At 44.5% G+C, this 19,333-nt stretch overlaps 1 protein-coding gene across 1 annotated transcript in view; it reads right to left on the reverse strand.

Moving 5' to 3' along the window:
- The window catches only part of LOC121834234, a 36,520-nt gene extending 17,778 nt beyond the window's left edge, over positions 1-18,742 (reverse strand). The window contains exons 1-4 of the mRNA XM_042287987.1: positions 18,481-18,742; positions 16,411-18,021; positions 16,151-16,308; positions 15,531-16,069 (exon numbers count right to left, since the gene is read on the reverse strand). Coding sequence (XP_042143921.1) covers positions 15,531-16,069; positions 16,151-16,308; positions 16,411-18,021; positions 18,481-18,742 — 2,570 coding nt within the window. The remainder of the gene's footprint in view (positions 1-15,530; positions 16,070-16,150; positions 16,309-16,410; positions 18,022-18,480) is intronic.
- Between the last annotated feature and the right edge of the window lie 591 nt (positions 18,743-19,333).

Below are 19,333 nucleotides of genomic sequence, written 5' to 3' on the forward strand. Positions count from 1 at the left end.
TTTCCCTCTTCGGTGCGATTTGGCTCATACCAAGCTTGTGACCTAAAAATGTTATCGCGTCAAACCCAACCTCACATTTTTTTGGCTTAACCGTGAGATGATTTCTCTTGACCCTGTTGGAAAATATCGATGATGGAAAGATGATGGAAAAGGCTCATACAAGCGTAACCGTAATATGGGACATCCTATACAAGCGAAAAGGCAGCTCCAGTATAGTGGATTACGGCGGAACGATACAGGTAGGCAGAACCATACAAGCGTGTCGTATTATGGGACATCCTATACCGGCGTAGTGGATTATGCCGGAACCATGTAGGCGGACGGAACCATACATGGATAACGTAATATGGGACATCCTATACCAGCGAAAAGGCGATACCGGCATGTTGGAGCCATATGGCTCCAACATGGTGGTTTCGCCTTTTCACTGTTGTACACGGCAATTTAGTTTTAAGCTTTACATATATGTTTAGAAAGGTCGTGAAAGCTAAATTAATGCGATTTGTGCAGGCGAGTTATATGGCCAGGCGTACGTAGTATAGGGACCTAGTCGTAACGATCAGTCAGATAATTAAATACAATTTGTTAATTAACTTTTTAATTAGTGAAAATGAAACTATGGTTTCTATTGGAAACTTGCTGAGTCACTGAAAACCACAAAATCAACTCTTTTTAGAAGGATATAATGCAGGGGCAGCATTTTACGCGTTCTGTAAAAATGCTTTATTTGGACGAGTTTCTAGGTTTCAGTTTCTTATCAGAGCTCATCTTTGCGCCCACGGTCCTGTTCCCCAGGGGCTTAGACGCGCAACACACCTGCGCCTTGCTTCCCTCCATCCTACGAGGGAGGCGAGGGGGCGGCTTCGCACTGCGGCCACCGGGCAGCAGGACCGTAGGTGCAAAGATGCGCTCTGGTAAGAAACCGAAGTCTGGAAACGCGTCCAAATTGACCATTTTTTTAGAACACGATAAAATGCTGCTCTTGTCTTATATCTTCACAAAGAAAATTGATTTAGTGTGTTTTGATGATGCTTAGAAGTTTCTAATTGGAACCATGGGTCTATTTTCACTGATTAAAAATTTCAGGAACATACTATACTTAGAGAGAGGCTGAAGCGGTTTTGTATTTGAGAAAACACTTTTAAATATTCTTCATTTGACCTTCAGAATCTCAAATATCAAAATTATTTACTAATTTAATTAATCGAGGCTGCATAGAGTCATTTTTAAAGTGCTTTGAAAGCACTTCCCTAGAGAGCGACGTCACAAGAGCAGCTTTCAAAATCTTTGTTCACGCATCTTCAGTGCCTTCAGCGCATCTTCAGCACGCACATGCTATTTTTTAAAGGGGCAGAAAAATGTGTCACGACTGGTGCCAATGCGGGAGAATATACCTAGAAAACTTGCGACTGGACGCGCGGCCCTTAAGCGACACACACTTGGTGACTGAAAGGTCTTCTTACGATGTCACTATTGGTAGGATGTTTTTTTTGTGTTTTCTCACGTTTAGTTATATCTTTGTGGAAAACGAACGGGATATTCAGATTCGCGGGATAAAACCACGCGAGAATGAACCTCCATCTAGTTTTCTGAAAGAAGTCTGGCACATCTCTGTAATAAGCCGACTGATCATTACAAATTAGCCTTTTATACTATGCCGCCCTGGCCATATAACTCACGTGTACAGACTGCGTAAATGTGGCTTTTACGGCTTTTTTTTTTAAATCTGTAAAATATGCAAAAAAAACCACTCTGTAGAATGTCCCCCAATACAATATGATTGTATGCTTCCTTTCTCGCTTGCATTGTTCAAGAAAGACTTGTGGATATCCAGCGTTTCATTGGAATGCTGGATGTCAAGGAGTCTCTACATCAGTGAGTGGTTTCAAACAATTATGATGTTTGCACACCAGTAAGCTCTTATCTGAGGCTCACCAGGAGCACTAAGAGCAGAGGCAAAATGTCGTGACCTGGTAAATTTGGTTGCAGGTATTTATTTTTAGAAGAACTGCATGCAGCAAAGCTTAACTTTGCTCAAAAGAAGATAATTAAAAATTCAATACTGAACAATGGTGTCCCTTGAGCTGTCAGACCAAACTCCCACTCTTGTCACTCAGGAGTTCCTAACTTGTGCGTAGAGGATCAGCACAACCCAGATTTGTGCTGCAAGCGCACCTGCAATATAAAAGTTGAAAAAACATGAGATGAAATATGAGACGTTTACAATTCTCTGTAATGAGAAAATACAGTACAGCTCTCGAAGAGGAAGATGGGAGGGTATGCCCCTCCTTCCCCTCCCCTCCTCCTCTTCTGCTCCCTCCGATTTAGGGGGAAATTTCCCCACTAAATTTAGCGGGTTAAGTTTCCCAATAAATTTAGCGCGGAAATTGATGTCACATGACCTCAACACAAATGCAGTTTTTCCGCTAAAACTAGCGGGGAAAATGACGTCGCATGACCGTGTCACGTCATCCATAAAAACATTCAGTTTCTCAGCTAGACTTAGCGGAAATATTAACGTCACATGACCACAACATTAATTCAATTTCCTGCCAAGTTTAGTTAAACGGTTACGCCGACAGCGACGCCGCGAAACGCGGAAACGGGTGCTAACAGCTGCGCTAAAAACTAAATGCATCAGGTGAAATAAAGTGAACATTAGATTTACTGTAAGAAAAAGAAGAGAATCTAAGATACCGTTCTCAGATCCTTCCTTTTGTCCGTTCTCAAATGTTTTGATATCAAGAAATGTTTATCTCTTTATTCATACCCAGAGAACCCCTCCCAGTTTCAGCATGAATGCAATAAATCAATGCAGACTAGACCTAGTAATCTATAATGCACATAAAAATGAATGTTTGCCACATAGTCATGTATCAGTCAGTGGCTCAGATCTCAAAATACATTTGTATTGAGGAACATTCTTGAATAAAACTTCTGGGCTTCGAATTCAACAGTTTGTACTTCCATAAGGAACACTGTATGGCACTGATTTTTTTTGTTTCTTGTGACACATCAGAAACAGCACAACACTGTCATCCTTGCATACCTAACAAGAATTTTTTTAGCATGGCATGTGCTATTCTAATGCCCATACAGCCTCCTTTAACAAAATTTCCTTTGTATAGCTTTTTATTGGTTCTTATTTAGCTCGCACGACAGATTCGGTACCTTGAATTCTCACTCGGCATCAACAGTTTTATATATTAATGTAATAGCGAAAGACAAGATGTATGGACTTGAGTACGGTTCAACAAGCACAGGTGTTGAGAAAAGTACTGAGGAAAACTCAAATGTCAAAATAAAAATAAGCTGGAATGTGGATACAATTATGGACATGGTCATGAATACAGTTAGCAGATTCAATATAAAGAATATGTGTTAGACGCACGCTCAAAGAAACCTGTTGCATCATTATTCATTCAAATTACTTTGCAGAACCCAGCGCTGCAGTCTCAGTTGGAAGTTCGCTGGATGAGTCTACTGAAAATGAGTGTAGACGGAAAAAGCAGTTTGATCTGCGATAATGAGCATTACATAAGTGACATGTCATTATTACTGTTACAGTGCCGAATGTTCCAAACTGTCAGTCGCATCATTCTGTGAATTCCCTCCGTACATTACAGGGTTTGGCTCTTTCGAATGCTTTGCGAGAAAAATGATGAACTGGAAATATCTAGAGTAGTTCTAGAAAAACTATCTCCAGAATCTTATCTCAGCATCGCAAAGAATATAAAAAGTTTCTAAAGACAAGGTTAGTGCAGGAGTTGAATAAACTAAATACTTTGTTTTTCGAAACCATCTTGCCGTAGTAAACGTATGAAGTTCCTCTAGGTAGAGCTAGTCATTACGGATGATTGTGCCCATTGCATACCATAAAAATTTAATTTGCGACCTACAATATTTACAAACTCAATTAACTCTGAATAAGTGGACCACTTGGCAATAAAGATTGGCCTCACCATGACTGTCTGCCAACATCTACATAATAATTTTCATGAACCTATGTATTTCAAGAAAATATTTGGTGCGAGCTGCTTAAAACACAATAGCACTTTTTAACAAGTGCTGATTGTTGGGCAAGTTTGTACGGTACGTTAGAAAACATAATTGCGCTTTGAAGACGGGGACATAGGAAGGACAGACACCACCGAGTGCTAACTTTCAACTGATTTAATTCAAGAACCTCAGCGTAAAAACACACTGCGTCACCGCACCACATCTCAACCAATCCGTGGCCCTGCCACGGACCGCAAGTACGCCAACTCCTTATCCGCCAAGTCAATTGACGCCACACTGACACAACACGTGCCAGAACTATTTATAGCATCAGCCTCCATAATCTCTCTAACAGTCATATCTTTGTGCCTAGCAAGAACAGTAGACAAAGCAAATAATGGTTTGCACTCGCAGTGATGATCTGTCGTGTCACTGTCATGACTGCGGGTGCAAACAATTATTTGCTTCGTCTACTGTTCTTGAGAGGCACAAAGATAGGACTGTTAGCGAGATTATGGAGGCTGACACTATAAATAGTTCCGGCACAAGTTGTGTCAGTATGGCGTCAATTGACTTGGCGGATAAGGAGTTGGCGTACTTGCGGTCCGTGGCAGAACGGATTGGTTGAGATGTGGTGCGGTGACAAAGTCCGTTTCTACGCTGAGGTTCTTGAATTAAATCAGTTGAATGTTAGCGCTCTGTTGTGTCTGTCCTTCCTATGTCCCCGTCTTCCAAGCGCAATCATGTTTTCTATCACACTTTTTAACACTAATAGAAAGCCTGTAGTGGGACACAGCTTAAGCAGTTTTCACTTCATTATGAAGAGCAATTACACATATGTGAACCATGAATATAGGCCTGCACTGAATTTTTTTCTTAAGCTGAACGTGCAAGTTCCTGTTTTTTTATATCTCACATGTCCCGACTGCTGGGTGTGGTAGGGACATAAGATTGATGACACCAACGAAACACAATGATTATTTTAAGAATTTGTTTGGGTAAAGCACGAACAAGGCGATTTGCGGGAAGTTATTTCTGTGACACCGTCGAACCTACATCCGCGGGCTTTAAGTTCACATGTTAATCATTTCTGCAGACTCCTTTTTGTAATTGGAACTCCATCCAACCCAATATTTGAATATGTTTTTTTGCATTTTAGGCTTAGTAGTGCTTTTGCTGTTCTAGTAATAGGTAAGAAAAATGCTTATTTCAAGTGGCATACCTAACACCTGGTGGCACGAGGACTCCCGTGTTGTGACGCTGATCGAAAGTCATAGGCAGGGAGATGCTGCGATGCTCTTGTTGCTGGGATTATCTCCCCCATGGTCCTGGTCAGACCACAGAAAAAGATTGAGTCCAAGCTTGTGGCCACTAGGATCTCCAGATCTTGAGGCACCCAAGTAGCTGAAAATAAAAACAAATCACAATCAAGTACTTGGCAGAGCTACATTAGAATGGCTAGCATATTCTTTCGTGATCAGCACATAGATCCTCTTATTTTAGTCACAGTCACCCCCCAGGACAAGGCCACGTAGGCGTTAAAATGATGGGCACCGAATTAAGGCGAATGATCAAATGCATTCATTTAACCCTCTTTCGCCCCAACCTGAGAGACTTCTGTCAAATATTCACATTCAACTGTAAAGACTACAAATAAAACTACTACTGCAATGCAGAGTCGTATAGTCTGTTCTCAAATGTTTTGATTTTAAGAAATGTTTATATCTTTATTCATACCCAGAGAACCCCTCCCAGTTTCAGCATGAATGCAATAAATCAATGCAGACTTGACCTTGTAAACTATAATGCACATGAAAATGAATGTTCACCACATAGTCATGTATGAGTCAGTGGCTCAGATCTCTAAATACATTTGTATTGAGGAACATTCTTGAATAAAACTTCTGGGCTTTGAATTCGACAGTTGGTACTTCCATAAGGAACACTGTATGGCACTGATTTTTTTGTGACACATCAGAAACAGCACAGCAGTGTCATCCTTGCATACCTAACAAGAATTTGTATTTTTTTTTTAGCATGGCATGTGCTATTCTAATGCTTATACAGCCTCCTTTAACAAAATTTCCTTTGTAGAGCTTTCTATTGGTTCTTATTTAACTCGCACGACAGATTCGGTACCTTGAATTCTCACTCGGCATCAATAGTTTTATATATTAATGTAATAGGGAAAGACAAGATGTATGGTCTTGAGTACGGCTCAACAAGCACAGATGTTGAGAAAAGTACTGAAGAAAACTCAAACGTCAAAATAAAAATAAGCTGGAATGTGGATACATTTAAGGACACGGTCATAAATACAGTAGCAGATTCAATGTGAAGAATACGTGTTAGACGCACACTCAAAGAAACCTGTTGCATCTATATTCATTCAAATTACTTCGCAGAATCCAGCGCTGCAGTCTTGGGTGCGAGTTTGCTGAATGAGTCCACTGAAAATGAGTGCAGACGGAAAAAGCAGTTTGATCTGCGAAAATGAGCATTACATAGGCAAGTGACATGGCATTATTACTGTTACAGAGCCGAATGTTTCAAACTGCCAGTCGCATCATTCTGGAATTCCATCCGTATATTACAGGGTTTGGCTCTCTCGAATGCTTTGCGAGAAAAATTATCAACTGGAAATGTCTAGCGTAGTTCTAGAAAAACTACTTCCAGAATCCTAACTCAGCATCGTAAAGAATATAAAAAGTTTCTAGAGATAAGATTAGTGCAGGAGTTGAATAAACTAAATACTTAGTTTTGCGAAACCATCTTGCCGTAGTAAACGTATAAAGTTCCCCTAGGTAGAGCTATTCATTATGGATGATTGTGCCCATTGCATACCATAAAAATTTAATTTGCGACCAACAATATTTACAGACTCAACCAACTCTGAATAGGTGGAACACTTGGCACTAAAGATTGGTCTCAGCATGACTGTCTGCAAACATCCACATAATAATTTCCATAAACCTATGTATTTCTAGAAAATATTTGGAGTGAGCTGTTTAAACTGCCATAACACTTTTTAACACTAATAGAAAGCCTGTAGTGGGCCACAACTTCAGCAGTTTTTACTTCATTATGAAGGGCAGTAACAAATATGTGAACCTTAAAACTAGACCTGCACTGAATTGCTTTCTTAAGTTGAACGTGCTATGCTCGGTTCAATATATTATCTTTGCAGAGCTGACAATGTGCAAGTTCCCATTTTTTATATTTCAAATCTCCCGACTGCTGGGTGGGGTAGGTACATAATATTGATGACACCAACGTAACACAATGATCATTTTAAGAATTTGTTTGGGTATAGCACTAGCGAAGCCATCTGCGGGAAGTTATTTCTGTGACTCCGTCGAACCTACATCCGTGGGCTTTAAGTTCACATGTGAATCATGTCTGCAGACGCCTTTTTGTTATTGGAACTCCATCCAACCCGAGATTTGAATGTTTTTTCCATTTTAGGCTTAGCAGTGCTTTTGCTGTTTCACTTCAAGAATAGGTAAGAATGCTTATTTCGAGTAGCATACCTAACACTTGGTGGCATGAGCACGCCCTTGTCGTGATGCTAATCGAAAGTCACAGGCAGAAAGATACTGTGATGCTCTTGTTGCTGGGATTACCTCCCCCATGGTCCTGGCCGGACCACAGAAGAAGATTGAGTCCAAGCTTGTGGCCACTAGGATCCCCAGATCTTGAGGCAACCAAGTAGCTGGAAATAAAAACAAATCACAATCAAGTACTTGGCAGAGCTACATTAGAATGGCTAGCATATTCTTTCGTGATCAGCACACAGATCCTTTTGCTTTTATACTTTGTACTTGTACCTATTAAAAAACTGCTCCTTCACAGCCACAGTCATAGACACACCCCAGGACAAGGCCACACAGGCCTTGAAATGATGGGTACTGAATTAAGGCGAATGATCAAATGCATTTATTTAACCCTCTTTCACCCCAACCTTGGAGATTTCTGTCAAATATTCACATTTAACTCTAAAGACTATAAAAAAAAACTACTATTGCAATGCAGAGCCGTATAGTGGGAGAGTTTAGCCAGTGGGTGTGGTGACAAAGGTGGCGGAAAGGAGGAAAGGGAGGAGAGCGCCGAAGGAGGGAGAGAGAAGGCAGCATAAAGGAGACGACCACTATTTTGACGCACTGTTGTTGGCGCGGAGCACTGTTGAGGCTATGTGTCGTCTGCTACTGGCTTAATTCATTTTTGCCTTTATAAAACTTTGCGTTTAAACATGGAGAAACTTCTTTCTTTAGGTTTTTAAGCCACGGAGGAATAACACTATATTATTTTATTGCCAGAGCCTGCCAAATAAAAGCAAAGGGCAGGTGTCTGGATAGAAAGAGTTTAGTTGGCGCACCAAGAGGCTAACCAATAAAAATGGGTACCACTCTGCGCAAAATGCCTAAAAAGCGTGCATCTTTACTTGACACTAACAGCGGCATACACTATCTATTTTACTGACTAAAGGGTACTAGATCATTATTTCCAGCTAACTAGTCAAACTAGATATTCTTGCCGACTTGCTTTTTAGGAAAATTTTTAAATTTACAAGAACTATTAAGACAACAGCTAAAAAAAAGCAATGGCAAAACCAACAATCGAATTCGCCTGCTCTCCAGTAGCACGACATCTATAGAAGGCAGACCTGCAGGATGAGCAAGCAGTCTAAAAAAGAGTATGTCCCATGTATAATTTGTTTCCATGCTGCAAAGCAAGTGCTGGAAAGAGGTTTCACGACATTAACAAAATTTCTTGCAATCAGTTGAGAACAAGTTAGAGCAGTGAACTTGTCCTTGCCCTTGGCATAACGTCTTAGTGTTGCCCATGAAAACTCAAATAAATTTGTAAATAAAAACAAAAAAAACTAACCTTTATAAAAAAATCTAGCTTTCGCAAAGAAAAGTTATCTTGAACAAAATATGCGGGATACGGTTGTACAGCATCCATTTCTGTGCTGAACCAATTTTGAGGCAAATCTGCGACAATGAAAAGAAAACGCCCGAGTACATTAGGGAAAGACAGAAAGGATGCATACCTACAAGAAAAAAATTTAGAACGACCACGGGCAGGAACCTCTGGTGAGGCTCTCGGAGTGACTCGCTGCAATGGGCCTGCGCAGACCAGAGAACAAGATCGGTCAGAGCTTGCAGACATAAGGTGCTTCATACCATGAAGTTCCAGAAGTAGCTGCAATTGGAAGCAAAGTGCATTTCATTTCTCTGCAGAATGGAGAGTTTAATAGCTAGTATGCATTCATAAGGTGATACAGTCACGAATGCAGATTTTTCAATGCAGCACTATATCACCAAATTGTTAACCGTGCCGGGCAACACTAAAAACCAAGAGCATTATTCCAAACTATCTCAGTTTAAAGTTAACCACGGCAGAAGCTGCAAGCCATGTGACCTTCAAGATGGACGCCATGGTACGTCGAGCTTATAATCATGTGTCACACTGTTTTTGCTGCAATGGCTTGTAGTGTCAAAAGTGGTCCAGCTTAAAGAGATGCAAAGTATAGACGTTTGTGAGTGGGGCCCTGACCTAGTCTTGAGCTACATTGCGAGGAAGGACGTTTCAACCGGGATGTTTGCTGCCTGTATCCACACAACCAGCTTGTGGACAGCGATTGCTCGAGCCGAGTACATGTCCTCGACAGTGCCATTATTTGACAAGCAGTTTTATGAATGTTAAACATGACTGACTTACAGAGAGACTGCATCTCAACGACTAATTACTTGGGATACCTAACTGAATACTGATATATTAACTGAATGCAAAACAAATTACCTGGCAGGCATTAAATTTATCAACAAGGTGGGTCGACTCCGCATTAAGTTGGAGTCGATGCGTCAGGCACGTAGCCAGGATTTTGTTTCAGGGGGGGCCCACTCATAACAAAATGCTGTATGAGGGGGAGGGGGGAGAGGAGGACCCATGCAAAATGGAAGATATCGGGGGGGGGGGGGCCGGGCCTCATAAGCCTCCCCCTGGCTACGTGCCTGCAATACGTAATAGGACAATACAAACAAAGATATGCCTTACAATTCCTCTTGCACCCCCAAAATGATGTGTTTTTGAAGGTAAGATACACAATGTTCTTGATTCAGAAAGTGCCTCAGCTGTACAAATGCATATGCAGTAAGGGCACTCGCCAAGCCTATTCTCCTCAGCTAAGTTAAGCTAAGTTAGAGTATAGAGGTACACGCTCACTGACAGCATGAGGAAGGCAGGGAGAAGTCTCCGTTGTTCCACCACCAGCCCGTCTGCTACCTTCGATGACGTTTCAGCGCCTCATGAGCCTGGAGCGAGCACATCTGTCCAAAGTGGGGTAAAAAGCACAAGCACGTGCTGGAGGACGCCCAGCCATTCTCTTTTTGTCATCGGCTATTCTACATATTTTAGTATGACATATTTTTAAGTGAGAAAAAGTATTGCAAATATGCAGTCCAACTTTGACCATAATACAGAAGTCTGATAAAGATAACAGTTGCCATTCACCATTTTCCAAATAAGTGGTCCCATGTATTGGAACATCTACACATGTGGTGCGTGAGTGGGTTCAGGACTGAGACGCTAGAAAACGAAGCGCTCACAAGGCTTGTCTGGCCCTTCCAACCATGCGGGTACATTCATCGCAAATCCCCGATTTTTAGACAAAATGATTTAGAATGAGCAAATCTTGTCTACGCCCGAGGTAGAACATTGAATTGTGATTCCCCCATATTGTGCCAACCATCCTTCAACCTGCGGTACCACCTGCAAATGAACTATGTTGCGCTGCGGCACGCGTCCATGCTGCCTACTTCAGGGAAAACTACTGCTCGTGTTGAAGACGACATCCCACAGTGTACAGGCAACAATGTTTAACGAACTAAAACAAAATTGATATCATTCAATAGACACAGATAGGCTCACAAAGTGTCGACACCATGATTGTTGTTGTTGGTTTTACTCTTGCATACAAACAAAAGTGACTTCCTCTTTCCTCCGATGTACAGTAAAACCCCCTTATCTTCGTGGCCCCTATTTCTTCTCGAATCGGTCACAGAGCACATAATCGCAGCCACTGAATTCTGCAAAATTAAAGGCCGCGAAAATTAAAGGTTCGCCAACATTAAAGAGTTTACTGTTCTTCCCTGTGTCACATGATGTTAACATTTCAAGGAGGCTGAAGGTATTGGTTTAAGAAAAAATTGACCTATAAAAAAAATGCCCTTCTCCAGGTTAGGCACGCGAGGTTCTTTTACAGTACCTATAAGGCGGCAAGTTTGTTTCGGCAGAGCTTTTGGTTAAACGGAGTCACAAAAGTAGCTATACTTGGAGTCAACTATTTTGTGCTGCATTATAAAGCTAGAGTAAATTCCACTGTGCTTCTGCACAGCACTGTTTGTTGCGAGAGCATATGTGGTTTAGTGTTGCATCCCATTTGCATGATCTAGAGAAACTAGCACTAGCAGAGTTGGAGCACTCAAAAAAAAAAAAAAACACAGCCGACTGTGGAAACATTGAGAGATGCACACATGCGAACTGTGCATTTCTTAAAAGTGGATTCCAGCAAAGGTAAAGACAATATGTATACTTACGGCGGCCATACTTGCCTTTCGCAAGCATGACCACTTTTCCCTCGGTAGCACCATCCAGTAAGCAACAGCAACACGCCCATGAGACGCCGCCGACTCATGGATTGAATGACGACCCGCCTGAGGTCTTCGAAGGAGATCCGGAACACTGCTTTAGGCCAGATGTGGTATCTGGAGGGGGGCAGGGACTAAAAGTAAAAATTAACAAATTTATCTGAAGCGCTACATTCCTATAGCATAAACTCTAGGATAGCAGTATCTTTTTTTTTTTTGAGGTCAGTGATGCATTTTAATTAAACACAAATGGTTGGTTTATATGATGAACCAGCAGCCCCTATTTTCCTTAAGTGTAACGGAGTGTCTAACGTTACGTCCGACGGAACCCGAAATAAAAATTAAAGTTACGCCCAACGTAACTGCCAAGCATTCGAGTTGCGTCCGACGTAAACCAAAATAAAAATTAAAGTTACCGTATTTACTCGAAAATAGGTCGAACCCTATTTACTGGGTCCATAGAGAATAAAAAAAAAAAGTAATTCAAATATAGGTCGACTTTTTTTATTTTTAAGAACAGGGGAAATTTTGGGCAAAAGAAAGAAACAAACCTTTATTTACATCACTCTCAGCTAAATCACGGGGCGATGCCAAAAACTTAATCACCTTCAGAACTTCTGGACATGTCATCGTCGTCCGAAGCTTCTTCAGCTGGGTAGACATCCTCGCGTATTCGCAGCAATACTTCACTGACACCGTTGTAAAATGACGACAGGAAACGAAAGAAGGTGCGAAGCGGCGGAAGACAAACTACAAAGACGCAAGCAAAGCCGCCGTGTCGCCATGAGCAACACGCGAGCCGAGCCGCCTCAAGCAACTAACAAAAGTAACTTTCTTTTTTTTTTTTTTTGTGTGCGCGTTTGCAAGGATGGAGGGTAAAGTGCGTGGCGCATCGCGTTCCTCTCCTTCCCCGTTGCCCAGCAAGGGGAACGCTAGAGGCGCGATGTCGAAATCCGACGCCCGAGGAGCGGCACGGGCCACCGCGGGCGGCGAGCCATTTCGGTTACCAAAAGCTTTTTGAAACAAGAAGCGGCGCGGCTCTACGGCAACGCCGGCTCGGTGACTCGATAGCTTCATGCCTCCGGTAGGGTCGCAAAATTTGGTCGCGAATACAGGTGTCGAAATTCTTTAGTCACAATTTCCGAAAAAAAAAAAAAAGGTCGATTTATATTCGAATAAACACGGCCGCGCGACGACACACACATTATGAAAGCGATTGGTGCGAGCGACCAAGGCGATGAGCGACGTTTTCTAGAAGCCCAAGAATCGAGCGGCGCAAGCAGCGGGAGTGAAAAATCTTCGTCGCTCGGCGCCGGCACTCGTAGCTTCTCGCCGTCGCTCGTCTCGTTGATCGCTATATTGCTTACATGCCGTTCAGAAAGGCGCTCTAAGTGCTTAACATTGCATTGGGACCAGCCTCGCATCCAACCGTAACCAGTCTTGACTTTCTTTAAAGCCGCACAGGTAGAAGTTAACATCGTACATACATCGTTTTCAAGCATGGCTCCTCGTTCATTGCTCGATTTACTCCTCGTTCATTGCTCGATTTACATTTGCGGTAAATGACAAACCGCAATGAAGCACAATTATTCTAGTTCAAAATTGTCACGAACACTTGGCACGCATGCTTACAAAGTAGCGCACTAAACGTAATTTAAAAGTAGAACGAAAACGGGACGAGATTCGCTTACCGTTTCACGGAGGCAGACGCCTTCGGATCCCAGGCCTAAAGAACTCGGAAGTCGCCGGCGGTCCGGAGATCGGACAAGGCGAGCCGACCGCGCTGACCCAGGCCGACCACACCTGGTTGAACTATGAGAGGCGCCGTCGAGTTTAGAACCAGAGACGCAGTAGAAACGGACCGCAAAACATCTGTCCCGTAACCGTAAACGAGCCAACGAACCACATCGCGCTATCTTCGCCATTGTTCGCCATCTCCGCGACGACCGGAAGTGGAAGCCGTGAACTTAGAAAAGCGGCGGCAGCGGAAGCACCGAAGCCACTGGGCGGAAGCCTTAAGTTTCGGTTTCGGTTTTCTCCAACGCCGGCTACGGTCGCTACGGTTGCGGGCTGGTGAGTTTGTGGCTGGTTGCGAGGACGCGAGGGGCCACGAAAAGACGCCGAGTTTGCCGAGTACGAGCAACGGGCCGTTTGCCGCTGTCGACCGGCGATGCGGTATCCGCGGCTTGGTGTTACGATCGGTTTCTTGCCGTGCACGTTAACTCAAAGCTCGAAGTTCCGCAGTTCCGTTCCGGCACCAGCCGCACCACGTTTTCCGGTGCATCGCACGTGGAGTCCTTTCGACGCATTCAGTGAAAGTAAAGATCGTGTCCGCTGTCTTCGGTGCTGTGGAAGAAGTTGCGAGACGGAAGAAGCATCAAAACCAAGGCGTTTAGGACTCCAGGCCGGGCCGCCGGTTCACTCTGAACGAGAGGCGACGTGTGTGCGCACGCTTTGAGGAAGCCTCCACGTTTCGCCGCGCCAGACCTCACCGATCGCGACCGGACCAACCGGACCCCGATGCCGAGAAGCTCTTGCGCAGCCAGGAACGGCACCGAAGTAGGAGCTGCTCGTTCTGCGCTACCATGCAGTGCTCTACAGTGCTCGGAGCTCTCGGTGTCATTCGTGCTTGCACTGAAGCCATTGTGACCCCTTCGGACGCGCAAGTCGTACTTCGCAAAGGTTTGGACGGGGCCGCCCTCACCGAGCAGCTCCGCTATATTCCGCTTACTTATGATCGCAACAAAAGCTTGCGTTTGTTCTCGGGAAACAAAATTGCGGGACCGCTCTCCGCGCCGCTGACGAGGTTGGCCGCCGCCATGTTCTCAGCTGTTCACTCGCTCCTGCAGCGAGCGCCTTGCGATTATCCTTCCCGTTCCAAAATGCGATGCGCTTTGCGCATTATGCCGTTTACATGATCATATATTGAATGCGGCAACTGGATTCAATGCGACAAGTCGCATTCATGTAAACGCGGCTTATGTTCTTTTTCGACATACATGGTGTATGTACGATACCGGTGGTGAACGATGGACGTTTTTGGTGGAAGATGGCGGTCGTCTTTCTGCATGTATGATTTAGTTATACCGGTGGTCCTGTGGTGTAAGCGTTTTGTTGGAAAGAAGGCGGTCGCCTACGTCATCGGACGCAAAATCATACCAGCCTCACGGAATCATATCAGCAAGCAAACTGGCTGCCAGTATAAACAGACCCGGAGCCATAGCGGTGCCGGTATCTCCAGTTATGCAGAACGCCATACCAAACTAGCTGCATACATAATACCAAGAAATTATGATGGTGTCATACCAGAATTGTAAAAGCGGCAGGTTTGTTTCTTGTACGTTTTTCCAATAGGGGAGACATTCAAAAATTTGCCGTAATGTTTGGCAGTGGTCTTCCCACGAGTCAGTGGCCACCAAAATGTCGTCAATCTAATGATGTACATTGGGCACCCCCTCCAGGACGGACCTCATCAACTTGGTAAACACTGCAGCAGCCGTCTTCAGTCCGAAAAGCATAAACCGGAATTGGTAAAGGCCCGTTCTTGTAGAGAAGGCAGTCTTTTCTTTGGCTGATTCTTCCATCGGTATCTGCCAATACCCCTTTGCTAGATCCAATTTAGAAAAACATTTTTTTTGCCCGACTCTTCCAAACACTACGTCCGACCTTGGTATAGGTTCAGCGTCAGCTACCAAGAATGCGTTCAATCGCCGAAAGTCAACACAAAGCCTATTAGAGCCATCAGGCTTTTTTACCATTATTATGGGTGCGTTGTAGGCGGACGTGGATCGTTCGATGATGCCTAATCTTAGCATCTCTTCCACTTCTTCTTCCACCTCGTCCTGGATGGCAAAAGGCAACGGATACTGCCTTACAAACACCGGCTCTTCTGTCATCAATCGAAGTTTGCATTGCAATGCATTTGTTCTGCCCGGTACGTCAGAGAATATATCTTCAAACTCCCTGATCGCGTCAGCCAGATCTTTCTTTTGCTTTTGGCTTAATTTAGGATTGATGACCACATCCTGCGCAGCCTGTTGCCTTTTTAGACTGGGCGTCGTGATCTCCCCTAAGTCTTCAACCTCATCCTGGACCACCATCACCCCACAACTTTCATTCTTAGTTTCGCGATCTACATATTTTTGTAACATGTTTATGTGAAACGTTTTTCTTTTGTCGCCAACCAGAAGTTCGTAGTTTAAATTGCCTTTTCGCCTCGCAACTTCGTACGGTCCCTTCCACTGCATGGTTAGTTTGTTGTGGTCACTGGGTAGCGGTATGAGCACTCTGTCGCCTGGCTCGAACCTTCGAGCCTGGCTCTTCCGGTCGTAGAACCTTTTCTGTTTTGTTTGCGCCTCTGCCATGATCTCATGCGCCACTTCACATGTTTTCTTCAGTTTGTCCTTGAGTTCGATCACCTATCCGTATGATGTCTTTAACTCCTGGTTTAAGCTTTTATTGGACCCCAGCTCCTTAAGGATGGTCAAAGGACCTCTCACATTTCGTCCGTACAACATCTCAAATGGTGCGAATCTTAGCGACGCTTGTGGTACTCCTCTATAGGCAAAGAGGAGTGCCGGGATATACCTATCCCAGTCCGTGGGTCGTTCTTGGCTCATTCTCTTCATCATTTGCTTGATGGTACCATTAAATTTTTCTACGAGCCCATTACACATTGGGTGATATGGCGTAGTTAACAACTGCCGAAAGGATAACAGCCGTCCTATTTCTTTCATAAAATTGGAAGTGAAGTTCGTACCTCGATCACTCAGAATCTCCTTAGGTACTCCGTACCGGGAGAACATCTCGACTAGGGCTTCTGCCACCTGCGGGGTATCAATGGTTTTCAATGCCACAGCGTCCGGGTACCTCGTGGCTACATCAACCATTGTCAAGATATATCGGTTTCCCTTGCTGGACTTGGGGGTTATTGGTCCAATGATATCTATCGCTACCCGATGGAAGGGTTCTTCAATTATGGGCATACTTATCATTGGGGCTTTTTTCACGGTGCCTTTCGGTATAGTGCGTTGGCACACATCACAAGACCGTATGTAACGTTTCACGTCGCCTTGCATACCAGGCCAAAAGAATTCTTCCGCTACCCTAGCGACCGTACTCTTTACCCCCTGATGGCCCGACATTATTCCATCGTGAGCCAATTCCATTACAGTCTTTCTAAATACCGTTGGTACAATGAGTTGGTGCCCCACGTCCCCGTCGCTCAATTCGACTCGACAGAACAACAAATCATCCTTGACGACGTATTCCGTTGTTACGTCACATCTCCATTTCCGCACTCGTTTATTCAGACTTCTAAAAAACCTCTGCAGACTCTCATCCGACTTTTGCTGCCCCGTTAATGTAAGAGCTGTGACTTCTAGCAGCTCTATAACCAGCGCCTTGAGCTGGGGCAATTGTTTCTCTTCACTTTTGTCCGTTCTTTTTGCTCCTGCTGCAAATGACACCTCGTTATGAATCTGCTCTGCATTCAACGCCTCCTTTTCCCCGATTTCTTGCAGTAGTCGGTCGTTCTCAGCATGTGAGGTAACGCTGTTCAATGAATTAGACGGCGTTTCGCCAAACACTTCATCTCCCTGGTGACGCATTTTCTTCGTACTTGTGCCCCACCCTAAATCCGGGCAGTCCACTTTTCTAGCCCCTGGGATGTTACCCAGTATGAGGTCATACAGCGGTTCTTCTACGCATTTGGCACGTCCTTCCCCCGTGTAATAAGGTGTATCTATGTTGATTATCGCTTCAGGCATAACCCTCATGGTGCCGTCAACCGGGATAACCCCAGTGGACGTCCCTGTGAACTCCTCACTTCGTACCAGCCTTTTTCTTACTAGTACTGTGTTGGTTCCACTATCCCTCAGCACTGATATCTTAATATCATGTAACCTCGCTTCGACCACCGGCATCATTATGTCGATATTGTGTACTAAGTCAGCGTCAGTAACATGTTCAAATCTTGTATTTGTTATCGCTCCCTGCTGTTCTTTGTTGCCCCTCTTTAATGCCTTCTGTCTTTTATCCAGGACACACGCTGCTTTGTTTTGTGAGTGATTGGCGCACTGCCCAGCTTTGTGTCCCATTTTGCCGCACTCCCAGCATCGTACTCCTGCCTGATTTTGTCTATATCCGCTTCTGCAGTCAGTTGCCTTATGCCCAACCTTACTGCACAGAAAGCATCTAGGCGATGGTCTTCGGGTTCCTCCCGTTTGTCCAGTAGCCTTACTGTTCTCGCCGTCTGGTCTCAGTGTTGTACAACCCCCATCTTTCATAGCACCCAGATTGCATTTTCCCTGGGCTTCCAGGTACTGGTCAGCTAGCTCTGCCATTTCTTGCGCTGCGTCCACGTTACGTTCTTTTAGAAAAATGGCCAGCTTAGGGTGACAGCAACTAAGGAACTGTTCGGAAATCACCCTGTCCCTCACTGCCTCGAACGTCTTCTCTGTCTGCGCCATTTCGAGCCACCTATCAAAATAATTACTCAATCTGGTACAGAATTGTCGTCCAGTTTCTGCCTCCTCCGGCTTGCTTCGTCTGAACTTTTCTCTAAAACCGTCTGCAGTTAGTCTGAATCGTTGGAGCAAGGTGATCTTAACCTTCTCATAGTCTAGGGAGTCAGCTGCTGTCATCCTCCCGAATGCGGTTAAAGCTTCACCCACCAGGCAAAGACTAAGGGACGTCGCCCACTCCTCCTTCGCCCTTCCTTGTCCTACCGCAATCCTCTCAAATCTATGCAGGTAGGCATCTAAGTCATCGCGTTTCTCGTCAAAGGGCGGCATCAATTTCTTCAAGCACGCTCGTCCTCTTGACTGACCTTCGCTCCCTCCGTCTGTTGTCGCTCCACTGGCGCGTTCTGTTTCCGCGAGCTTGATCTTAAGCTCTATCATAGCGATCTCATGTGCAGCTTTCAGTCTGGCGTCCTCCCTCTCCCTCTCAGCCTTCTGCTGTTCCCTCTCATGTTCGAGTTTGGAATCTTCTCTAGCGTGCACTCTCTCCTCTCTCTCACGCTTCCTTTCCTCCTCCAGAAGATGCAACGCTTCCTCTTTTGTTAGTCCGAGGGAGCTTCCCAAAGCCATTATCTTTTCAAAATCCATTTCAAACTTGTTGGGAACCGTTCACCGGTACAACTGGTTTTCCTCACTCTGCGGTTTGTATCCTGGCAGGCTCGCCAAATTGTGATGTTATAGGTTCTGGTCAAACCGCCGAAGGAGGAATTCAGTCACACCGTGAGGTTTGATCAAGATATATATATATATATAAAAAATTAACAAAAAATAAACGTTCTAGCTATACACAAATATACAGGTCAGAAATTGTCTCACTTTCAGTCCGTCCTTGTGTGGCTGAAGGTCTTGGTGCTGCCTTGTTTTCAGCAGCGCTTGGTTGTTGGTGCGTGTTGTTCCTTGTGGATGGTCTGGGATGCTCTGCTCCGGGACACCGCTGAAGTCGTTCCTCGTGATGTTCCTTGGGTGTTCCTTGAGGCTGGTCTGGGATGTTCTGCTCCGGGACACCGCCGAAGTCGATAATCTTTCCCACCAGCGGCTACTTCGGATCGCTGCCGAATGCTTCGTTCATGCCGGATGTTGCCGCTTTGGTTGCACACCGCCAAGCTGATGTTTCACCCGACAGTAGCACCCTCGGGACGTTGCCGGGTATGCTTCCACCTG

This window comes from Ixodes scapularis, unplaced genomic scaffold, assembly GCF_016920785.2.
Source record: "Ixodes scapularis isolate PalLabHiFi unplaced genomic scaffold, ASM1692078v2 ptg000827l_1___fragment_1__unscaffolded, whole genome shotgun sequence".
NCBI classification, from domain to species: Eukaryota; Metazoa; Arthropoda; class Arachnida; order Ixodida; family Ixodidae; genus Ixodes; species Ixodes scapularis.